The sequence below is a fragment of the Podarcis melisellensis genome (genome assembly GCF_964234715.1).
Source record: "Podarcis melisellensis genome assembly, chromosome: 5".
Taxonomy (NCBI): domain Eukaryota; kingdom Metazoa; phylum Chordata; class Lepidosauria; order Squamata; family Lacertidae; genus Podarcis; species Podarcis melisellensis.
In genome coordinates this window covers 93,630,061-93,652,927 of record NC_138537.1, presented here as the reverse complement: position 1 = coordinate 93,652,927, position 22,867 = coordinate 93,630,061, and the positions used below count along the sequence as shown (strand labels likewise).

The 22,867-nt window shown below is 42.8% G+C and overlaps 3 protein-coding genes across 4 annotated transcripts in view; 2 read left to right on the top strand and 1 right to left on the bottom strand.

Moving 5' to 3' along the window:
• The window catches only part of RAD51AP1 (RAD51 associated protein 1), a 100,954-nt gene that overhangs the window by 13,583 nt on the left and 64,504 nt on the right, over positions 1-22,867 (bottom strand). The window lies entirely within an intron of this gene.
• Positions 1-22,867, top strand: part of FGF6 (fibroblast growth factor 6) — a 187,593-nt gene that overhangs the window by 138,549 nt on the left and 26,177 nt on the right. The gene's annotated exons all lie outside the window — the stretch shown is intronic.
• FERRY3 (FERRY endosomal RAB5 effector complex subunit 3) lies at positions 15-21,479 on the top strand (the record flags this gene model as incomplete). Of its 2 annotated transcripts, XM_081911768.1 has the most annotated exons (14): positions 15-128; positions 2,287-2,476; positions 3,347-3,492; positions 5,982-6,163; positions 7,356-7,455; positions 7,536-7,654; positions 8,321-8,427; positions 10,443-10,640; positions 11,085-11,213; positions 11,518-11,592; positions 13,183-13,385; positions 18,993-19,050; positions 20,515-20,582; positions 21,325-21,479. In XM_081911768.1, the coding sequence occupies 13 exons, from the start codon at positions 2,299-2,301 to the stop codon at positions 21,415-21,417; spliced, it is 1,656 nt and encodes a 551-aa protein (XP_081767894.1). In that variant the 3' UTR covers positions 21,418-21,479. The 2 variants fall into 2 exon arrangements, with proteins under 2 accessions (XP_081767894.1, XP_081767893.1); XM_081911767.1 differs by lacking the exon at positions 15-128 and having other exon boundaries at positions 2,281-2,476.

The following is a 22,867-nucleotide window of genomic DNA, read 5'->3' as shown; positions in this document are numbered from 1 at the left end:
CTCCCGTGAGGAGAAGGTTGAGGGGACGGGAAAGTGGGCGGGGCGTGTCCTGGCCGACGCGGGTTACTCGCGTCTCGTGGGAAAGGGGCGTTCCGCCGAAGGAGGGCAGCGCGCGGGTTGAGGAGCGGGTGAGTTTGTGGGGTTTTTCCTTGCGTTCTCCAAGGCAGACGCGGATTAACGGGCGTCTTCCGTGTCGCCTCAGGCGAAGGCCGGGTTGGGGAGGGAGGGGGGGGAGGGAGACTCTTTCCCCTCCCCCCAATAATGTTTATTCAGTTTCTTACACATATAACGCATACTGTAAAACAGATGAAACAAAAAGGAAAAGGAAGAAATAAAACAAATAGCTAGAAAAAAATATGAATAGTACAAATTGATTAATCAGTTAAACTTCCAACCTCATAAACATATTGCTTGACTTCCTCTAGTCCTTCCCATCTGAATTTCATTGTAACTGGGAAAAATTATACACAGACAAACGACTTGTAACATCTAAATGCTGTAGGCCAGGGGTCTGCAACCCATGGCTCCGGAGCCGCATGTGGCTCTTTTACCCCTTTACCGCGGCTCCGGGGCGGATACTAGCGAGGGGAGGAGGCGCATTGTGCACCCAGACACTCCCCAATGTGGCGGGGGCTGTACTGGCTGTGACGTCGCATGGGGGCGGTGCTTGCGTTAGTCACGCACCGTCCCGACGTCACCTGCCCACCTGTCCACCCGCTACATTGTAAGGGGCATGTACGCTGGTCACTGCATTGAAAGGGGGCATGTACGCTGGTCACTGTTTTGAAGGGGAGTGAAGAACACACACACACAAAAAGGTAACTTGTTAATTTAACGTTTATTTCTATGAGGAGGAGTCATTCTGAGGGGTCAAACAAAGAAATAATAAAAAGGTGACAAAAATGTTATTTTTATAACGACGAGTTTTGCGGCTACCAGTTTTTTTTTCTTCGGAAACGGGTCCAAGTGGCTCTTTTTGTCTTAAAGGTTGCAGACCCCTGCTGTAGGCTGTGGATGCCAATACACTTTCTTCTACATGCACCCTGCTCCCCCCAGTAGGCTGGAGCCATCAACCCTGCTTCAGGTTCCGGGGTCTTAAGATGCAGCAGCCCTGTTGTAAAACACCCTGTCCAAACAGGCCTGCCCAAGCAACCTCTTGAGCTTGTACATATTTCCTAAAATGTATTTAACTTCAGAAGCTTAAAGAAACACGTAAAATTATGTGTGTTGAAGTGGTTTTATATGTATTAAAATGGGGCTTACAACAAAATGTTGTCGCGTATTCTCACCCCTAACAGAAATGTTTCTATTCAAAATAGTAGCTGGTTGTTCCCCCCTGTAAGATACTAAAATCTTTTTCGGAAGGTTGTTTTAAACCGTTTTTTGTAGAAGTTTTAATTCTATTATGTTGTTTGCCTTCCTTGAAGGAGTGTGTGAAGGAAGTTGCAAAGACCTCAGTCCATCCCTTTTTGTGACTTTTGGGGTAACTTCCGGGTTCAGTGCAATGCACGTGCGCACGGTCACATACCTATTAAAAGGTAAAGGGACCCCTGACCATTAGGTCCAGTTGTGACCGACTCTGTGGTTGTGGCACTCATCTCGCTTTATTGGCTGAGGGAACCGGCGTACAGCTTCCGGGTCATTTGGCCAGCATGACTAAGCCGCTTCTGGCGAACCAGAGCAGCGCATGGAAACGCCGTTTACCTTCCCACCAGAGCGGTGCCTATTTATGTACCTGCACTTTGATGTGCTTTCGAACTGCTAGGTGGGCAGAAGCAGGGACCGATGAACGGGAGCTCACCCCGTCGTGGGGATTCAAACCGCCGACCTTTGATTGGCAAGTCCTAGGCTCTGTTGTTTAACCCACAGTGCCACCTGCGTCCCCACACGAATATTAGATGTGCCTAAAATGGTATCTGTCTGTACTTTGTTTGTAAACTTCATTTTTTAACTGGAGGTTGCAATTGCCTTATCAGATCTTTGAAAGAAACAAAGAAACAAACAAACAAACCAACCCACCACTTTAAAAATAAACAACAGTGGTGCTATTCTGTGAATGTGTCCTGTTTTAGTCCAGGGGAAACCTGCAAATCTTATTTACTGCAATATTAATTTCTGCAGGGTGAATAAAATAAGAAAATACCTTATTTTTTAACGAATGTGAATGTCTTCAATCTCCTTTTTTGTTTTACCTTTTAAAAAATTCACTTACTGGCTCCCTTCCCCTTTCTCTGTGTTTGTGTAAAGATATAACAGTAATAGCATTCTCCTTTTGCTTCAATGCAGGAAGCCTTTGAAATGAAGGGTGACCAAGGAACAATCTGTAGTAAGGAGAGAGGGTTTCTGTATGAATTCAGGGCTGGAAACCAACGTTTTGTGCTTACAGTTCCTCTGAAATTCCCAGTTCAAGAAAGTGCTACCCATTTGCATAGGCATCTGATGCGTCCTTACAACTTGCCATGCTTCATAGAAAATGGTAAGGATTTGTTCTATACCATCAAACATAGACTTTCTCACAGTTGCATAGGGCCTCTAAAGAACTTGGATTTCACCTAATGCCATCCGCAGACGTCGGAGGGAGATACATAGGTGACCCATTGCACATGCAAAACTCTGTTTTTGGGTGTAGGGAAGTTGAGGCTATAACTCATAGCTGCTTATTTTCCCCTGCAGATCCGAGGGTGGGGAGGAAACTCCTGTTGCGTATTCAGTCACATCATTTGGATAAAATGACCCACAAGATACTGTGATCACTTAAAATAATGGAATTATCACTTTAAAAGGGGCATTGTTTGCCACAGTGGCTAATAAACTGTGTGCTTTATAGACATATTATCTAGATGGCATGGGATACATTCATGTGATGAATTGCACTGTGTTTAGCCCAAGACAGAGACATGGGACTGGCATTTGTTGGAGTTCTCCTCCCTTGTGCTTGGTTTTTTCCCCTTTAACTCTGCCTTTAATTTTTGCTTTAATTTTGATCTCAGATAATTTGCTTTAATTTTGATCTCAGATTTCCTCCCCTCCTCTTTAAAAAATCGGGGGGGGGGGCCTTCCTTCCTTCCCTCCCTCCCTTCTCTGAACTCTTCCTCCTCCCTTCTTTCTGCTGTGGGAATGATCCCTCCACCAGTGAAGCAGACCACCAAACTGTAATGCATAAAAATATTAAATCGGATATGAGGGATTTGAACACCAAATGTGTGGAACCTACAACCTTTCCTATGAATGTCCTCTTAGTAACCATTAAAAAATTGAACTTGCCCTTTATAATGACTGTAAATTAAAAAGATAAGCATTTTAGTTGATGGATGACCCCCCCAAATAACCCCTGCCATTATTTCAGATTTAAAAGAATCCCTGAATAGATTCATTGAGGAGGAATCCATAAAAGATCACGATGAAGAAGCAGAAGCAGCCCTGGAAGCTGTAAAGTCTGGCAAAGTAGATTTACACCAACTGGCAAATGCTTGGGCCAAAACTTATACCGAGGTAAGAAGTCTCCGTAGCATTATATATGCTTCAGAAGATGATGCTGGAACTTATTTTTGTAGCATACTCCTTCTTTACTGGATATTTCACTCTCTGGTTAGAAATACATGAACCAACTGCTGTAGTTTTGTCTCCATCGGGATCCATGCTCAGAGAAGGAGTTTGCTTTTCCATTGTTCAGTTATTTGCCTTCCTCCCTTCTCTGGCTTTAACAAATGATGGTTAATTTGAACACAAACTACTTCGCAAGGCATTACCAACTAATTATTGCTAGAAGGCTGATTGAGTTTTCATCTTTGGCTTATGCCTTCCTTTTTTCTGCTACTACATGAATTGCTTTTGAGTTTGTTTGCTTTTTTCCTTTTGTAACAAACACTGGCAAAAATGTTATTAATGCATTATATATTAGATACTTAAGAACTGTGTGTGCTTGCACAGAATCTTTTTAAGTACTTCTGCTTACGGACGTAATCCGTTCTGGAGGTCTGTCTGTAAGTCGATCCAGGTCGCTGGTAGAAGTGCCGTTGTGTTCAGGCGCATTTGGTGGCAGCGCACTTCTGCGCATGTGCAGACGGCGGCAGCCACTTCTGCGGGTGCGCGAATCGCAGCAAAACCGGTATTTACTTCCGGGTTTGCCGCAGTCGCAACTTGGATCGGGCCCAAGTAGAGGCAGTCATAAGTAGTTCTACTGTAGTTGATAGCACATGAATGGATTTAAGTTATTAACAGATAAAAAAGATGGGTGGTACTGTTTTTTTTCTTTCTGGGACTGATGGGAGTTATAGTTCAGAAGCATCTGGAGGGCTGAAGTGCCCCACTCCTATCTGTTTAAAGGTATGTGGTACACTAACAAACATAATTTGATTACATCTGTAATCTACCATATTGCATTAAGTTTGCATTGATCAATAAAATCACTTGTGCTAGGAAAGTACTGTTAAACACTGACAGTCGGAGCCATTGATATTACAGTGGTACCTCAGGTTAAGTACTTAATTCATTCCGGAGGTCCGTTCTTAACCTGAAACTGTTCTTAACCTGAAGCACCACTTTAGCTAATGGGGCCTCCCACTGCTGCCGCGCCACTGGAGCACGATTTCTGTTCTCATCCTGAAGCAAAGTTCTATTTCTGGGTTAGCTGAGTCTGTAACCTGAAGCGTATGTAACCTGAAGCGTACGTAACCCGAGGTACCACTGTATTTAACATACTGTTCACAATCTTTAATGCAGATAAAGAACATTTTAAAGTTATCTTACTGCCTTTTCTAAAGATTCTTATAAACACAGAAAATCAGTAATTATTCAAAACAAATGGGGTTTAAAAGGAAGAATAATACCGAATAATTTTTTGTACCTCTGTGGGATTATTTATATTCATTTGTAAAAATATTTATATACTGTTATTCCTAAAAAAATATCAAGAGTGGTTTACAAGAATTGTACATAAAACCTATGCAATGAAAGTAACATATAAAATAGTTAAGATCAGAAATCAGCTAACTGTTGTAGAAAGATGTATTCTTAATAGCCTAAATAAGCCTGATGGAATAGAAACTTTTTCAACAGAAGTTTAAAAGTTGAAACAATGCAGAACAATGGAATGAAAACCTCCATGGTGTGATTGGGGTGTGTTCTCAGATTCTGGTTGGCAGTGTTTCTAACTGGCATATGCTCACCAATCATTTTCATATCTTCATAACCTTATATAAATATTATATAGCCAAATAGTAAGATACTGAATCGAATAGTGAATTGTAGCCGTCTTGTATCTCACATTAATTTTCAGAAATCCTGTATCTTAGGGCATTCCCAATAAATGTGATACATACCCGCTGTTGTTGAGGCACATACCCAGCGGCTGTCGTTAGCCACTGGATCAATCTGGTTCAATCAGTGGAGTCAAATATCAGCTAACAGGGATTTATGAAAAGTTTACATAGAGATGATTCTGCCATGGTGTCCCCTGATCAAATTCAAGTACTCACAGATTCCTTTCATAAATCCTGTTTCTCCAGGGACTATGGGCATCAACTTCCAAATTAAGAATCATAGTTCTGAATCAAAGCCCCTTTTTGACGGATTACCTGAGATCAGCATCTTAAAACTATGTGACACCTCTTGGGAAACTATGGCCCAAATCAGGGATCACCAACCTTTTTTGGGCCAGTTGGCAAAATTACTGAAATGCCTTTTTTGTGCTTAGCATCTTGTTGGAGCATAAAAAAAACGCTTTATTTGAGTTATTGACAGTTGCTATACAAGAATGAATGACGGAGAGATCACCAGTTTGCTAGTTATGGCTGCGTCTCGTCCATAGCAGTTGTCAGCACGTGGATTCTGAACCACGGAGGGAAAATCTTCAAGGGAAAAACCCACAAATTTTATCAAAACAAAAATGTCCCACTGGCAACCAATCAGTATAACAATAAAATATATTTTTTTGAGTTTTCATGTGCAGGGACCATTATCATCATTTTATAATTTTCCAGGCAACATTGGAATATGCAAGACCTGAAGACCCAAGCTGGGATGAAGATTTTGCAGATGTCTATCATGATCTTATCCATTCTCCTGCTTCTGAAACGCTGTTAAATCTGGAACACAATTATTTTGTTAGCATCTCTGAACTGATAAGTGAAAGAGATGTGGAACTGAAAAAATTACGAGAAAGGTTAGTCTGTTAGTCCTAAAATTATTATAAAGAGAGAAGAAATTAATCTGGCGTGTGTTATTTTTCTAAAGAACTACCAGAGATTTAAATACTGTAAGGAACCGAATCACAGACAGTTGATTTTCTTTTTTGAACGCACCTCCTTTTTCAATGTACCTCCTTTGCCAGAGAGTTGAGTGTGTGTGACACTGTTGATTAAAAACAAATCTGCAGTCCTTTACAAACTTAAAAGTAAGAACCATGGAAGGGTCTTAATAAGCCTCCTTATGAAGTTGATAGAACTAGTTTTAGGGTCATAGTTCTTTGGATCCTGGCCACTAGCTGTGTAGTATGGAATTTTCTTGAAACACTTCATGGGGGCAGGTCACTATTTCACACATTTAACTTGCGCGATCTCAGCTTCACACACTTGGTGGCTGGGCAGCTGATACTGCACATATAAAATTCACGCAAGGTAGACAGCTTAAAAGCTCTTTCTGTGCCCGGTTTTCCCCACTGGGAAGAGAGAGCTTTTAAGCTTGTCAGATTTGCTTCCTGGGCTCTGTAAACCTCCCTACCTTTTCAAAGAAAGGAAGAAAGCCTATGCTAAATGGATATTGTAGCATGTAAACTGCCCTGCCCCATCATCTGGCCAGGCTGGCTGTTGCAGTTCCAAACATCTGGAGGGCAGCTGACATAATGGCAGTGATAGGAGACAAACCTTTTCTGGTGGCAGAAACCCTGTCACGAACTTTCCCCCCCAAGGAAATTTAACATCCCCACGCTTTGTGGTTTTTATTCCACCAAGCCTTTAATGGTTTTTAGTGCTGATTGTCTTTTATGCTCTTCTTAAAGATGCTGTTTTTAAGATACAGTGGTACCTCGGGTTAAGTACTTAATTCGTTCCGGAGGTCCGTTCTTAACCTGAAACTGTTCTTAACCTGAAGCACCACTTTAGCTAATGGGGCCTCCTGCTGCCGCTGCGCCGCCGGAGCACGATTTCTGTTCTTATCCTGAAGCACTATTTCTGGGTTAGCGGAGTCTGTAACCTGAAGCGTATGTAACCCGAGGTACCACTGTATTTATTCTCAGCTTTTCTTCTATTGACATATGCTTATGGTGCGGGGGGGTGGTCTCTTGTCAAGGCCAAATTGTGATGCATAACTATTTTTTACAAATGAACAAAATTTTTCTGACTAGATTTTTATCGTAGGCAAGGTGCTGAAATGGATAAGGTGATGCAAGAACTGGGGAAGTCATTATCGGATCAAGACGTAAACATGCTGGCAGCACAACACTTTGAATCCCAGCAGGTAAATGAAGTACCTGGTTGGAATAAATTGGGCAGCTCATTTGTTGTTAATCAATTGGCTGACTCAGTGTCTCCTTTTAGGCTTTGGAGAACAAGTGGAACAATGAACTGAAGCAAACCACAGCTATCCAGAAACAGGAGTATCAGGAATGGGTGGTAAAGCTTCATGAGGACCTGAAAAACCCTGGCACCACACTCGGGTACCCTTCTTAGTTTTCTTCTAAACTTACTGATTAGGGATTATATCTGTTAGTTACTAATTAGAAGGAGCAGATTAGGAATGTTGGGGTCCGTCGTGTCTTCTGGCCAAATGTTCAATTTAGTCCTGGATTAATTTATGGAACTGTTATTTTAGTGTAGAAAATCCACACCCTAAAGTGAACTAAAAGCACACAGGAGGTGGGAGAGCCTTCGATAGGATGTTTCTCTGTCACAACAAGGGGGTCTGCTTGTGTTGCAAGATCAGCACCAGAGACCTAAATATGAAGGTGGCAGCTGGTTGCCTGTTGGCTATGTTTCTCTGTGCTACGCTGTTTGTTTTAACAAAGTGCTCAAAGGTTTGAGGACAGCTCTTCCCCTACCCATTTTGTCCTTGCAACAACCCTGTGAGGTAGGTTAGGCTGAAGGGCAGCGTTTGGTTCAGGATCAAGCAATTACGGTTTTGTGGGGATTTGAACATTGGACTCCCAGATCCTAGTCCAATACTCTTAACTGCTGCACCACACGGGCTCTCTGTAGCTCTGCCCTTGAAGCTGTTGCAGTTCACATGGTTAGGGTAAAATGCCTGTTCCTGACAAATTAATAAATATGGAGGCAGTGGGGGACAGAAAGCTTAGTCTAGCGTCATTTTCTCTGTTTTATTTCAGTGATGAATTAAATGTCCAACCCAATCAGTGGAGAGAATCTGCAGAAGGCAATGGGAGGCTTTTTGAAGACCAGAGACAGCTGGAAGAAAGTTTCACTATTCATCTGGGTAAGGGAAAGATTGAACGTCTAGAGCTTTTTCTCACAGCCACTTTTTCATTCATTTCCAGATTGAACATGTTTGTCCGCATATCCATATTCAATGGCTTAACACACATACAGGCCACAAATTACCAAAATTTGAAACATGTCTTAAGTTGTGATCTAAACCTATCTTGGTAACCACATCAGCGAGTAAAAATTCATTGAAAAGCTTGGCTGGTATTGATTACAACTTATGAAAAAGGTTGTGCCAAGTGCAGATATTCCATCACTAAGTTTACTTAGTGTAAAGAAAGTTTTGTGCACCAGCAAAAGTAATTCATTTTGGAAATCGCATCAGTCATGACTGATGTGTCTTCTCTAATAGCCCAAATGATTTTCTAAATACAAATGGACCCAAAATGGGTTTATTTCAAATAGACAGATGCTAAAACTGTCTGATTTCCCCTGAAGTCAGATTATTGTTTTCTAGATATTTTTGTATTCCACCCACCTCGGCTATTTCTTGAGTTGCTTGATATTGCTGCAATATTAGCAGACTTGCTGCTGATATCTCTCTGAACTGGTGTACTTTGCCTTCATCAAAACATTGTTGCACTATGGTTAAGTAAATTTCTATTCTGAACTGGGGTGAGTCTACTAGGCTTATTTCACTACACATGTCTGTTCTTTCACAAGTTACTAAGAGAATATATATTGTCAGGGAACTGCCATCAGCTCAGAGGCGAGAGGTGGAAGGGCAGTTGTGTTACAGGGAGCCTCCGAAGATCTTGCAAAGCAGTTCCTCCTCTGGCGAGGAGGAAAGCCCCGCCTCCAGTGGGGAGGGGGTGCAGGGACCAGAAGATGCAAGGGAGAGCCCCAACACTGAGCTTGAGCAAACCACCGGAGAGGAGGGATGTCCCCCTTTGCCAGCGCCCACTCTGCGCAGGAGGTTTGGGCGCAGAGAGGGGAGGAGAAGGATGGGGGTCACATGACTAATAGGAATATAGCATCTAGATCAAGGGAAGTAATAGTGCCACTGTATTCTGCTCTGGTCAGACCTCACCTGGAGTACTGTGTCCAGTTCTGGGCACCACAGTTCAAGAAGGACACTGACAAACTGGAACGTGTCCAGAGGAGGGCAACCAAAATGGTCAAAGGCCTGGAAACGATGCCTTATGAGGAACGGCTAAGGGAGCTGGGCATGTTTAGCATGGATAAGAGGAGGTTAAGGGGTGATATGATAGCCATGTTCAAATATATAAAAGGATTGTCACATAGAGGAGGGAGAAAGGTTGTTTCCTGCTGCTCCAGAGAAGCAGACACGGAGCAATGGTTCCAAACTACAAGAAAGAAGATTCCACCTAAACATTAGGAAGAACTTCCTGACAGTAAAAGCTGTTTGACAGTGGAATTTGCTGCCAAGGAGTGTGGTGGAGTCTCCTTCTTTGGAGGTCTTTAAGCAGAGGCTTGACAACCATATGTCAGGAGTGCTCTGATGGTGTTTCCTGCTTGGCAGGGGGTTGGACTCGATGGCCCTTGTGGTCTCTTCCAACTCTATGATTCTGTGACTGTTATATTGGGGGAGGTACAAAGACCGGCCATGCCCAGATTCTGCTAGTGACTAAGTGGACATGGACTTCTGACGCTCTGCACTGTAAATAGTTTGTATTAATAATAAAGCCTGGGAAAGACAGGTTGGAGTCTTGCCTGTTTGCTCTTGAGCTACCACACCAGCATCTAACATATATGTTCACCTTCGGGGCGAGAATGTGTGTGGTTAGATATTAAATGCTAACAGTAGTTAAACATCTTTAAACTGAGACATACAGTATAGCTCTGATCTTTGCTGTTGCTCCCTCTATATGTGGGATCAGATAACTGGTTTTACGGTGTATTTTAGATTAGCTTTAGCCCCAGCAGTAGAGTATCTGGACATGCTTATATAAAATTCACTTTTCCTGAGGTGATTTGAGCTCCTTTTGGTCCTTCTCCCACTCCCTGTCTCTTTCAAACACATCCTATTTTTTTCCTCCTGCCTAGGAGCCCAATTGAAAACCATGCATAACTTGAGACTGCTGAGGGCAGATATGCTGGACTTCTGCAAGCACAAGCGCCATCACCGCAGTGGAGTCAAACTCCACAGGCTTCAAACGGCACTGTCGCTTTATTCAACTTCTCTTTGTGGCCTGGTCTTGTTAGTGGATAATCGCATCAGTTCATACAGTGGGATCAAAAGAGGTAAGTCGTCCTCATTGAATTGGATTTCTTCCTCTTGAGTTCAGGTCAAGAGTTAAATGACTACTTCCTTTTTTTGCCCGAACTAACATACAATTGATCATTTGGCAGCCGCCTCTCATTCGATATAATGAAGTGCATCACACAGACAAATAGTTGTAAGGCCCACTTGTAAGAATGAAAAACGGGATAAATAACATTCTGTTTAGCTGTAAATTAACACTATTCAGTAGTCAGGTTTGCACCCTTTTTCCCTTGCTGGTTTTAAATCATTGGTTTTTAATTTAAATCAAAGCCCTCCTGCATGCTTGAACCTTTCCCCGACACCTAGTCTTCCATGTGAAGGGAATGTTTTTACACAGAAAAGTATTCAATCATGTGAACTTCTGGCTCATAAACCAGGTTCTTCTCCACTGAGATCTACAGTCCTGCTTTCATTTCTTCCAGATTTTGCAACAGTTTGCCAGGAGTGCACAGACTTCCACTTCCCTGGGATTCAGGAGCAGCTTGAACTTGTTCAGCAGGTTGTACTTTATGCCAGGACACAGCGCAGCAGTAAATCCAAGAGACTGCATGGTCAGTACTAGTTGTAGTTGCTTTCCTTCAAATATAAACTGAAAGCGATTTCTAGTGTCCTTACCAGTAAAAAAGAGGGGAAATAAGGATTTCAAGAGTGTCATTTAAGAATACATTTCTGCACACAGAATTTTTGTTTTAATTCTCAAGTTTCGATTGATCGCTGCTGCTTGAGTTATAAATGTTCCAGTTGCTTCTTCCTTGTTTGTGTAGAAAATAATTGGATCTTTCCTTGTGTGACGTAATATATAACCAAGATACATTCAGTTACACATGATGTACTAATTTTTTTTGTCATCTACAGATTCAGGAAACAGAAACAATGGCAATGAAGATAAATCTAAGAACATAGAACAAAACCTATCAAATATTTTACCTGGTACGTTTTGTTATGCAGTTTGTTCAGTTAGATGCGTTCCTTCCTAGAATTCATATTGCAGTCTTTTTAAAATTCCTGTGTCGATTTATCATTCAAAGCTAGTTGCCAAATATGCTTTAACTGAAAGGCACCCCAGAGTTTCCCAGTGCTAGGCAATTTTGAGATGGGTCGCAACCAGTAGCCTAATTCAGGTCTCTGTGAATTAAAGAATGATTTGTGTCACCTTGAAGCACAAAGGGAAGAAAAGCTAACAAAGGATCTGGTTTAATAGGTTGCTGTGTGATTTGGGTAAATACTATCTTCCAAAAATCTGCCACTCTGGCATAGTCCTCCACAGGTGAAAAAGCACTTCCTTAACCTGACAAACCCACCAACAATATGCAGAGAGACTCCAATGAATATAATTCAGGTGAATTGGAGTCTTTTGCCATCAGGCTAGTCTCCTGTACTTCAGCAGAGATAGAGTGTAAATGAGGTTAAGATCACATAGCTTTCCATTCAGCTTCAGTAATTTTAATATTCCCGTCCTCCCGTAGCTGACAAGATTCAGAGCAGTCTGGATATTGGAAATACAACAACATTTTATAAATTTCCACAATCACCCCCTTATTTTTCTAAGGTAGTGTCTCTCATAGACTTTCAAACATTGTCAGAGATTGAGGAGGACCATAACTGAAGGACTTGGGCTTTCTGAAACCAGGAAACTTTTGAACCTTATAGTGAGGAATCCAGCATTTTAGCTAAAATTTGTTTGTTTTGTCAAATATATCTTTCTACTGTGTGGTGCCCTTTTCCTTCCAAACCAGAGAACTGAGAGTAGTTCTCTGGGGTTTTAGAATTTAGGTGGTTTTTTTAAAAAGTAGAAGTGAAGATGTAAAAGGACTGAGTTTTTGGCCCGTCTCTTCCGTGTCGTGTCAAACTCAGGAAAGAGTTTTTAAAGTGAAGCAGAGATGGCAATGCAAAGAGGCAGGGAGGAAAGCGTGTCATTTCCATTGAAACACACAGGAATTTTTAGCATTACTTGTAATAGTTGACCTAATTGACAGGAGTCAGAGTAAAGACTAATGACATTCCAAATCTCTTACGCTGTTCACTAAAGGATTCAAAAATATTCTGCCACTTTTTAAAAGTAGAATCAGATATATACCTGGGAAGAATTTAGAATAAAAACATAAACTTTGGCAGAATCATTGTTTTCAAGGCTGCTATATGCCCAAGACAATATAAATTGAGAGTGGTCCAACTTATAATATCTTTTTCAATAGAAACTGCCAAAGGAGTAAAATTGTGTTTCACAGTCAAGAAGTTACAATCTCAAATGAATTTGTAAGTCCACTGTTGCACTGCCTTGTTTTGACTATGTTCTACTTGTCCACAAAAGTAAATGTTAAATAGCATGGGGTACATTTTTACACTTTACCATGTAATCTTGCCAAAAAACAACACGAACTATATTTAATTCTTACCTAATAGAACACATCTGATATCCAGAACTGGGGTGTAATGCTAAAATACTTTCCGACATTTTACTCCCTTCATAGATTTGGTTTTAAATTTATCACTAAACTTCTTATAACATTTTTCCCTTAGGAGAATTTTACATCACCCGTCATTCAAATCTCTCTGAGATTCATGTTACTTTTCACCTCTGTGTGGATGATAATGTGAGGTCAGGTAATATTACTGCCCGGGATCCTGCAATAATGGGCCTAAGAAATATCCTCAAAGTGTGTTGCACACATGACATCACCACAGTTAGTATTCCTCTTCTGCTGGTACACGATATGTCTGAGGTAAGCAACTTATCACCAGTCACTGCTTTTTCCTGTTTAACAATATTGTGGCTGACCCTGCTAGTCTAGACCTGCTAGTTTCCTAAATTGGTGGGCATTGACCCACAGTGAATAAAGACCTAGGAGTCTAGAGGTTCCTGGAGTAGAAAAGCAGTTTACAAGATATAATGTGAAAAACCTAATTGGGAACTGTGATCTTCAGAAATAAAGGTCATGGGCATATACAGAGTACATTTCCCTTGCTACTGAAAAGCCTCTATATTTAACAAGATTCCACAGTGCAGCAGTGTTCTCAGACCATACTATATTGCTTTTTAAAAAAAGTATACAGGAGAAGAGTTTCAGTTTTAAAACCATTGTGAGGTGTGTGGGGTTTTTTGCAGTATCAAAAGAAAAATTCTTTATTTCCTCCAAAGATACAGCTATAAAAGTAAGCTGCCTTCTGGAAAACTTCAAGGAGCTTTTAAAAATGCTTTAGAGCTTGGCTTCAAAGCTACATTCCCCCCCCCCCCACCCCATCACCACAAACACATACTTCAGGCCTCCTTGCTGCTGCTTAACGCCATCATTTTAAGAAGTTCTCGACACCGTTTGAAAACCTATGTTAAAAATGGGAGGAGGAGCAAGCACTCTCTCCCACAATTATTGTTTCTCCAATCCCAAATGCAGTAGGAACATAAGTAAAATACTCACATCTTGTTCACTGGTATTCTGCCTCCCTCTCCCTGCTTGCTTGTTCTGTCGCTCGGTAGGCACATCCTGCGAGGAAATAGCTCTGGGCACCGTCAGAATCTAGAATCGATTCTGATTGACTTATTAGGGCTTGATGATACCTGCCCTTTCTGGTTTATTAATAGGATTTTGTGCTGTGTGCTCATTCCAGTATTGTGATTGGCGTGATTATTAATAGATGGCAACTTCTGCTATTCCACAAACACACAATTCCCAAGTGTTCATTGGCTCTAATCTGGCAGTATGTTGCATCATGATCCTAAGAAAAAATGTCACCAGTATTCACAAGAATACAGTGGTACCTCTAGTTACGGACTCGATCTGTTCCGGGGTACCATTCGCACCTGAAAAAGTCCGCAACTAGAGCGCCGCTTACGCGCACACCACGATAAAGCATTTTTGCGCATGCGCGCGTGGGGTGAAACTCGGAAGTATACACTTCCAGGTTTGCCGCGTTCATATCCTGAAAAAACGCAACCAGAGACTGACATAACGAGGTACGACTGTACTCGAAAATGGGATTTCTCTGTTAGCCTACTGACATATGCCCGTGTGTGTGATATGTGAAAATGCATATCAGAATGATGGGGGCCCTCCAGAGAAACGGGGAAAATTTGTCACCCCTCCTTAAGAACAACTCTTTTGGTGTGGAAGGAGGGGAATTTGGTTTTCACCTAGGCATGTCTCCACTCACCCTGATATTGGATCACCCTGCTTTTAGACTCTTGGATAATATTAGCAGTTCCAGGCCTGGGAACCAATGGGAGTCTATAGAATGGGTGCCATTAAGGAGGAGGTTCTAATTGCGTTGCTAGAGAGGACCCTATCATTCCTCCTGCATGATAGGGTCACTGGGTGGGCTCCAGCTCCACCTAGTGGACAGGCGGGAAGTGGGTGTCTCCTAACCAGCTTTTGCTCCCACCTGAGGCATTCTCATCACTCTTGGTCAGGGGTTGGCAAAGTTCTTGTGGCTTGGGCCAGTTCACGGTCCCACAGACGCCGCGGTGGGCCAGAGTGTGTTTATGCGTGCATGCACGAATGCTATTTCCGATGCTCCTTCCAGCGCAGAGGAGACATGCGCAGTTTCCCATTGGCTGCAGGAGCTTCCTGCAGCCAATGGAAAGCCAGTCAGCATCACGGAAAGCGATTCCCGCTGTGCTCTGCACTGGTTTAGCGTGGCACATGGGAGCCGACCGAGTCGTAGGCGGGAGTCCATGGGCCGGTTAAATGACCCCCCCATGGACTGTTTGTGGCCCCTGGGCCTTAGGTTGCCAACCCCTGCTCTTAGTTTTAGCTTATTCTACATTTTTTCCCACTCCTCTGAAGCCCCTCTCCACCCAACTTGCCCTCCAGCTCTTCCAACCTCCCTCCATTTGGAGTGGCAGCTTCCTCCCACCCTTTTCCATCTTTCCTAAACATTTTTTTCAGCTTGTTTAGCTAAAAAAAACGAAGAAGAAAGGGCTTCCCCTCTTTCTCCTTCCTTTTCCTTTCCCTGCTCAACGGACTGTATTCAAGGAAGTGGACTTGGATCCCAGCCTGCCCGTGACCCATAGAGCTGTTCCACATGGTTCAGAGCACCTGATCAGGCCCATGTCTTTCTTGGGTGTGCATGTCTGTAGCTCCCCTTCCCTGCACAAATTTCTACAGGGCAGCAGCCTCCAGCACTTTTCAGCAACTCAGGACCCCCCAGTAGGCCACAAGCAAGATACAGTACCTTGACTAGGTATTGATACATTGCCCAGGACTGGTTTGAGGGCCAGAGCACGGTGGCGCTTTCACCTGGCGGTATATCATGGGTGAAACCACTGCTGTCAGGTGTAGGCATCATCACACACTGGCTCTTAAACCGAGGGGGAAATGAGGCGCAGAGGAATGAGTTCCATTGGCCCTGGCCCCATGGCCGATGGAGTTTCTAGCTCCCTCCGTGCAGCTGCTGCAAGTGCCACATAATGCTCATTCCTCACTTGTAAGAAAGCCTCTCCTCTTCCCAGACGGAGGGCGTTGTGAGGGGGAACCGTTCCTGCGCCGGCAGGGGGACGTGTTTGGTCCCCGGCTGCTGCCCCGCCCTGCAGTGGGCCAGCCAATAGGGTTGGCCTGGGGGCAGGGTTTAGACGCATTCAAGCGGCCACGGCAGCCTCCGCACCTCATTCTGGTTCCTGGAAGACGTCGGATCACCCGCCCGCCCACCCTTTAGGCTAGGTTTATGCTCTTGACCTTGCTATGGACCTTGGTTGGTTGCCCAGGGGCCTGGTAGGAGTTTTTGTCCATTTGGCTAAATTGGCACCAGCCTCTTGCTTTTTCGCCTGTTGTTGTTCAGTCGTTTAGTCGTGTCCGACTCTTCGTGACCCCATGGACCAGAACACGCCAGGCACTCCTGTCTTCCACTGCCTCCCACAGTTTGGTCAAACTCAGGCTGGTAGCTTCGAGAACACTGTCCAACCATCTCGTCCTCTGTCGTCCCCTTCTCCTTGTGCCCTCCATCTTTCCCGACATCAGGGTCTTTTCCAGGGAGTCTTCTCTTCTCATGAGGTGGCCAAAGTATTGGAGTCTCAGCTTCAGGGTCTGTCCTTCCAGTGAGCACTCAGGGCTGATTTCCTTCAGAATGGAGAGGTTTGATCTTCTTGCAGTCCATGGGACTCTCAAGAGTCTCCTCTAGCACCATAATTCAAAAGTATCCATTCTTCAGCGATCAGCCTTCTTTATGGTCCAGCTCTCACTTCCATACATCACTACTGAATTGCCTACCTCGTAGCAATTCGTCACAACTTTTCCGATTTTGGTGGTTACTCATTGGAATCTGTGTTGTGTGTTGGGGGGGCGGGGTGTGGCCATCACCTACCCCGCCCCATTTTGGGTATTCCATTAAAGGAATCCGGCGGTCGTGGATCCTGTCTGGTGCCCTTGCTGGTGGCTAGGGCCATGGCACGATCCCCGGTGACATCAGAGGAGGCTTCCAGTTGTATTTGCATCAACAAGCTCCTCCCACTGGTTGTTAACCTTCAAATGACTCCCCCACTGCACAGGTAGGTATACCTGATATAGGTAGTTTGATCCAGTGCCTAAGCCAATAACGCTCACATGCTGTAACCAATAAAAGTTGTGGCCTGTTTCAGCCTGTTAACCTAAAATACTTTTGACCATGTCCATTACTTCTCCACTACACGGGTTAGGGTCCTCGACTCACAAATCATTGTGTCATTGTGGCAGCACCTGTGCTTTGGATCTCTTTCCCTCTTGACTTCAGGCAGGTGCCTTTGTTGTACTTTTTGCCAGTTGTTGAAACGTTCTTGTTTAGACAAGCCTATCCAGACACATTGACGTTACTGTGTTTTAATCTCTCTTTAGTCTATTGTTAATTTTAATTGTTTTTTAAATGTTTAAATGTTTTGCCTGTTTTTTATTTACAATTCTCAGATTTCTTGTAAACTACTTGGAGCTTTTATTACAATCCAGCGGTGTAGAAATTTTGTTAAATAAGATAAACAGACCGTACTGTTCCTGAGAAGATTAATTTTATAGATTTAAATTCTGTGCTGTTCTCTGTGCCCCGGCTTATTTTTATTCTGTGCATACCCAAAATGACAAGTACACACGTTGTCATCCAAAGCAGTCATCATCCAAGTGTCACATCCTGTTTCTTCCAGAAAACCTTTTATGGCATCATCTCGTAACCTCACTGACTGCCAAATGTGCTGCTAATTTCCCTTCAGAATAACAGGACCTTCCTTTTTAGAGTCTGGTTTTTATCTTTGCCAAGACGCAGATCAAAAACCACCGGCAAACACCCACGTTGCATGTGAGCAAGAGAGCGTGTGGGCAGATGAAATTACAATGGAGATCTAGTATTTCTTCCGCTAAGCCTGCAAAATCCCTATATCTGTATTCCGTTATCCCTTGCTCCTCTTTCTGATTCATATATTACATAACCCCAAGGGCTAAGTAAACAGACGTTAAGGATTTGCATCATGAGAAAATTGATTCTAAATGTTTCCAGTTTACAAGATGTTTTGTGGTTTTACCTTCAGTCTGTATTTTATACATGTTCACTGAATCTAGGTATTTTAGTCTTGCTATCCTTGTAGGACATGGTGGGGCAGATTTGGCTGCTTCCAAACAATGAGTCTGAAATTTAACCTGAATTTAACAGTTATTTGTTTTATCAAATGTAAGCTTCGACTTTCTATACTAGGTCCTCAAGGTGGCTAAGTGAATAACGTCGAAAATACGACGTAAAACAAAAAACAGTAAAAAGCACAGATGGTAACTGATAAAGCAGCAAGATAAACGCAGTCATTAGCTGATATAAATTGGTGTGTTTTGAGAACCCAAGAATGAATTTACAGAGCTTATTTATTAGCAGGCTTATGAAATGATTGGGACCCTTAATGTGCTTTCGCAGTATGATGACATAGTGCATGGCAGGGGAGCCGATTTAATCACAGTCTAGTTTGACTGTGGCATAATAGAATCTGAGTCGGAGAGGATCTTTTAGGCCATGTAGTGCAACTCCGACTTGATAGAGCTAGATCATCCCCAAGGTGGCTGTCCAGACCTCTAGAAAGTGAGAGCCCACAGACCTTCTAGAGACTTGGTCCCATTGTCTCACTGTTAAATGAAACGAGACTTGTATAAATAAAGATATTGGGGGAGGGCAAGCAACAGGCAGTGGTTTGGGGTGAGGATTGAGTGAACAGAGCAACCATATATTCCATAAATTTGAGATGTTAAAGTTGGATGAATGAAGAAATGGTGACCGTTAACTTGTTGCAATGGCTTATTAATTTGAGTCATTTGCTGGGTGTCTTGATCTGTATATAAACCCCCTGCTATTTAATTGATAATTAATCAATTTTAATTTTTGTTCTTTGTTTTAAGGAAATGACTATATCCTGGTGTCTGAAAAGGGCAGAGCTTGTATTTAAGTGCGTTAAAGGTTAGTAGTGCACAGTCATAGTCTACCTTTTTTGGAAATGCCAATTTCAAGAGTAATGGGAACAGCCTTAACTCAGTGAGCGCATGCATTGCAAGCAAAAAGTTCCAGGTTCAATCCCTGGTATCTCTGGTTACAAAGCTCAAATAGTAGACTTCGGAAAGACCTGAGACCTTTGATAGCACTAGACTAGACTAAATCAGCATGAGTCAACTTCATATGTTCAACTAAAGTAGTGATTTCTGAACCGTTTGAAAACTAGACTTAACTACTATGCAAATGTGTGTGGAATTGCAGGCTGAACCATACTGCATATCAATATTATTATTTTCTTCTGAATGGAGTATCCATCATAAAATCCACTATGCCAAGAGCTCTTTGTCTTATTGAGCTTTTCAAGACCAGAATAAACTCTTTGGGCCTTCCCATTGAAAATACCAGATAGACACCATAAACATAGAAGAAACTGCTCTGTATGATCTACCGTATTTTTCGCTCTATAGGACGCACTTTTTCCCCTCCAAAAATTAAGGGGAAATGTGTGTGCATCCTATAGAGCAAATGCAGGCTGCGCGGCTAAGCCCAAAGCCAGAACAGGGAGACGGAGTACTGCGCAAAGCCTCCACAGGGCAGTGGGGTGAAGGCACCCCGCTGCTCTGCGGAGGCTTCAAAGGCTGTGCTCCGGGGGCTTCAGGCAGCTATCCGCAAGCCTTTGGAGCGCGGCAGGAGTTCCCGCTGCCTCCAAAGGCTTGCGGATGGCTGTCTGAAGCCTGGAGAGCAAGAGGGGTCGGTGCACACCGATCCCTCTTGCTCTCCAGGCTTCGCTTCGCTGGAGAGGTGCTGCACAGTTTTCCCTCTCTGCGCAGCACCCCTTCAGCGAAGCGGGAGGAGAAATGGAAGGGGCTCCGTTTCTCCTGCTTCTTCGCTGAAGGGGCACTGAGCAGAGAGGGGGAGAATTTTTTTTTTCCTGTTCTCCTCCTCCTATGGTCTGGTGCGTCCTGTGGTCCGGTGCGTCCTATAGCGCGAAAAATACGGCAACAATAGTACATTAGGTAAGACCATGTTGACTTGTTTCGCTGCACTAAGAAATCTAGCCTGCCTCCAGTCCCAGCCAAGTCTTGTACGAATAGCAACATGTTGCAGGAAGCTGTTCTTGCTTTTGAGGTTGTGGGGAGATAGGAATTCCTCTTCCAAGGATGTCCCTTTCCAATTCTATTCCACATTGAATTGTACTAGCAGAACCACTGAAAGTCTACACTCCTTTAGGTGGAACTTGGGCAAAAGCTTGTATGCTTGACTCAAGCCAGTTCCTTTCATGTTGTGATCTGAAGGTGTTGTAGAAAACTGGGAGCGCCTAACTGGCTTTGCTCAGCCAGGTGGCTTAATCACAGAAGCCAGGTTCTATTATATACAGTCCTGGTTGGAGCCATGACTTACAGGGTCACTGTGTTTTTGAATTCCTTCCAGGATTCATGATGGAAATGGCTTCATGGGATGGAGGGATTTCTCGGACGGTTCAATTCCTGGTACCGCAGGTATGTTAATGAAGACACACACACACACACTTTAAATTTTGTTATGTTCTAGAACAGAAATTTTGATAGGTTCTAGAACAGAAATGGTTCATAGATTGCCCTGAGTGGTGGTGTTATTTTTAAAAAATTAAAATTAAAATCTATCAACTTTATGCCAAAAGGCACCTCCCAATCCCATGGTTTTGTTAGTATTTTTAAAATAATAATAATAATAGTGTGGTTTATCAGATGGAATGCCTGCCCTGGATTCGAATCTCAGTTCAGCTTTGGAACTCCCTAGTTTATACCCCAGCTTACAGATTCATTGTACAGATAAAATGGGGGCGGTCATCATATATGTTGCCCTGAGCTGCTTGGAAGGGAGGATGGGATAAAAATATAATTAATTAATATTAATAATATTAATATAATTAAGTGGCTCCTTGTAGCTGATAAACAGAACTTTGCAAATATGTGGCATAGATTCACATTTTGTTAAATAGCTGTTTGTATCAAATAGAGTTTATTTTGTGAACTGAGAGGCGTGTTTTATTGCTGGAATGAATCTGAATAGCTGAAAATTCCCTCTCCCACTGGATGTGTAGAGTGCCCTTATGAAGCTTTTTCGGGAGGAAGAGCTGGATATAAATTAAATAAATAAAAATTTTAAAGTTGCAAGGAAAGCTTGGAGGCTTAATTTGTGTTTGAGTTAGAGAGAACAAGAAACATATTTACTCTTTGGCTCTCTTCCTTTCTCTTACAGAGTATTTCTGAAGAAATGTTTTATCAGCTGAGTAATATGTTGCCACAGATTTTCCGTGTCTCATCTACGCTCACTCTGACATCCAAACACTGAGTGCCGTCAAATACTCGGAAAAGGAAATATATAACACTGGATCCATTTTAATACATTGAAATTTTCCTTTCCGAGGTACAGTGTTGGGCTAAGATACGACATATCAGCTCCTCTGCTCTCCCACCGCTCCATTCCTCTTGAGACCCTGTGCACAGAACTGCTCTGGAAGATAAAACTGTCTTTTCTTTCATCTTAACCTATAATACTAAATAACCTGAAACACTCAAAGAGCGTGACTCAAATAAACCATGACAAGCATCAATAGCACATGCTGTGGGACAAACGCCATCTTGTCCTTGTCTTCAGACTTCACATCAAATGAATGGATCAGTGTGCAGAATCTAGCAACTTTATTTGTGAATGGCTTGAAATGAAATGAAATGAAATTTATTACGGTTCCCAGACCCAGTTTCACATACCGTACTAAGCGAACATAAAACACAATAGAATTAAGTTTGAATTAACAATTGAATATAACAATAAACAATACAAATATGACAGCCATTAGAAATGTGGTTTAGGTCTTAGCCTCTAAAATATTATCTAGAGTTTGCATCTGAGGCCTTAGTCTTTGTAATAGCACAGCTTGTTCCCTGAGTTTTAATGCAGCCGTGCAAAATTTGACCACCCTTAGCGTGATCTCTGGGTCTTTATCCTCTATCGGGGATTTTAAGCATTGAGGTTCAGATCCACTTGGAATTTTCTGTATAACGGGGGTGATCAAGACTGAGCGTATATCCTCATAAAAACGACCTCGTAGCAAGACATGAGTGATGGTTTCCACCTCTATCAGGCCACAGGGGCAGACTCGCTCTGCATACGGTTTATCCACATACCTGCCCCGCAATAAGGTAGATGGCAGCATGTTGAATCTAGCAAGGGTGAACGGCCGTCTTTTAATTTTGACAGATATATCGCTGGGGTAAAACCTCTCCCATTGTCTTTGATTGATGGGTACTTGTTCATCTCACTCACATGACACCGAAATTCTGCATCCCAGATTCGTTGGGCGAGTGGCTTTGTTTTGCTTCCAAACCGATAGACCCATCCATGCAGTTTTAGGTGAATTATGTCATAAAGGTTAGGCCTCTCCACAATTTAAAATGTAATGTAAGGATCCTTCGCTTAACCCAAAGGAGGACCTGCCTTCTCAAGGCAGGAAGCAAAAATTCCAAGCAAGTTGGAAGATCGGTGGGAGTTTGGAGACCCTGGGGAGGAGAAAGGGAAGCAAAATTAAAAGGGTATATGAACCTGATGTTTATAGAGCATGGGTAGGCAAACTAAGGCCCGGGGGCCGGATCCAGCCCAATCGCCTTCTAAATCCGGCCCACGGACAGTCCGGGAATCAGTGTGTTTTTACATGAGTAGAATGTGTCCTTTTATGTAAAATGCAACTCTGGGTTATTGGTGGGGCATAAGAATTCATTCATTATTTTTTTCCCAAATATAG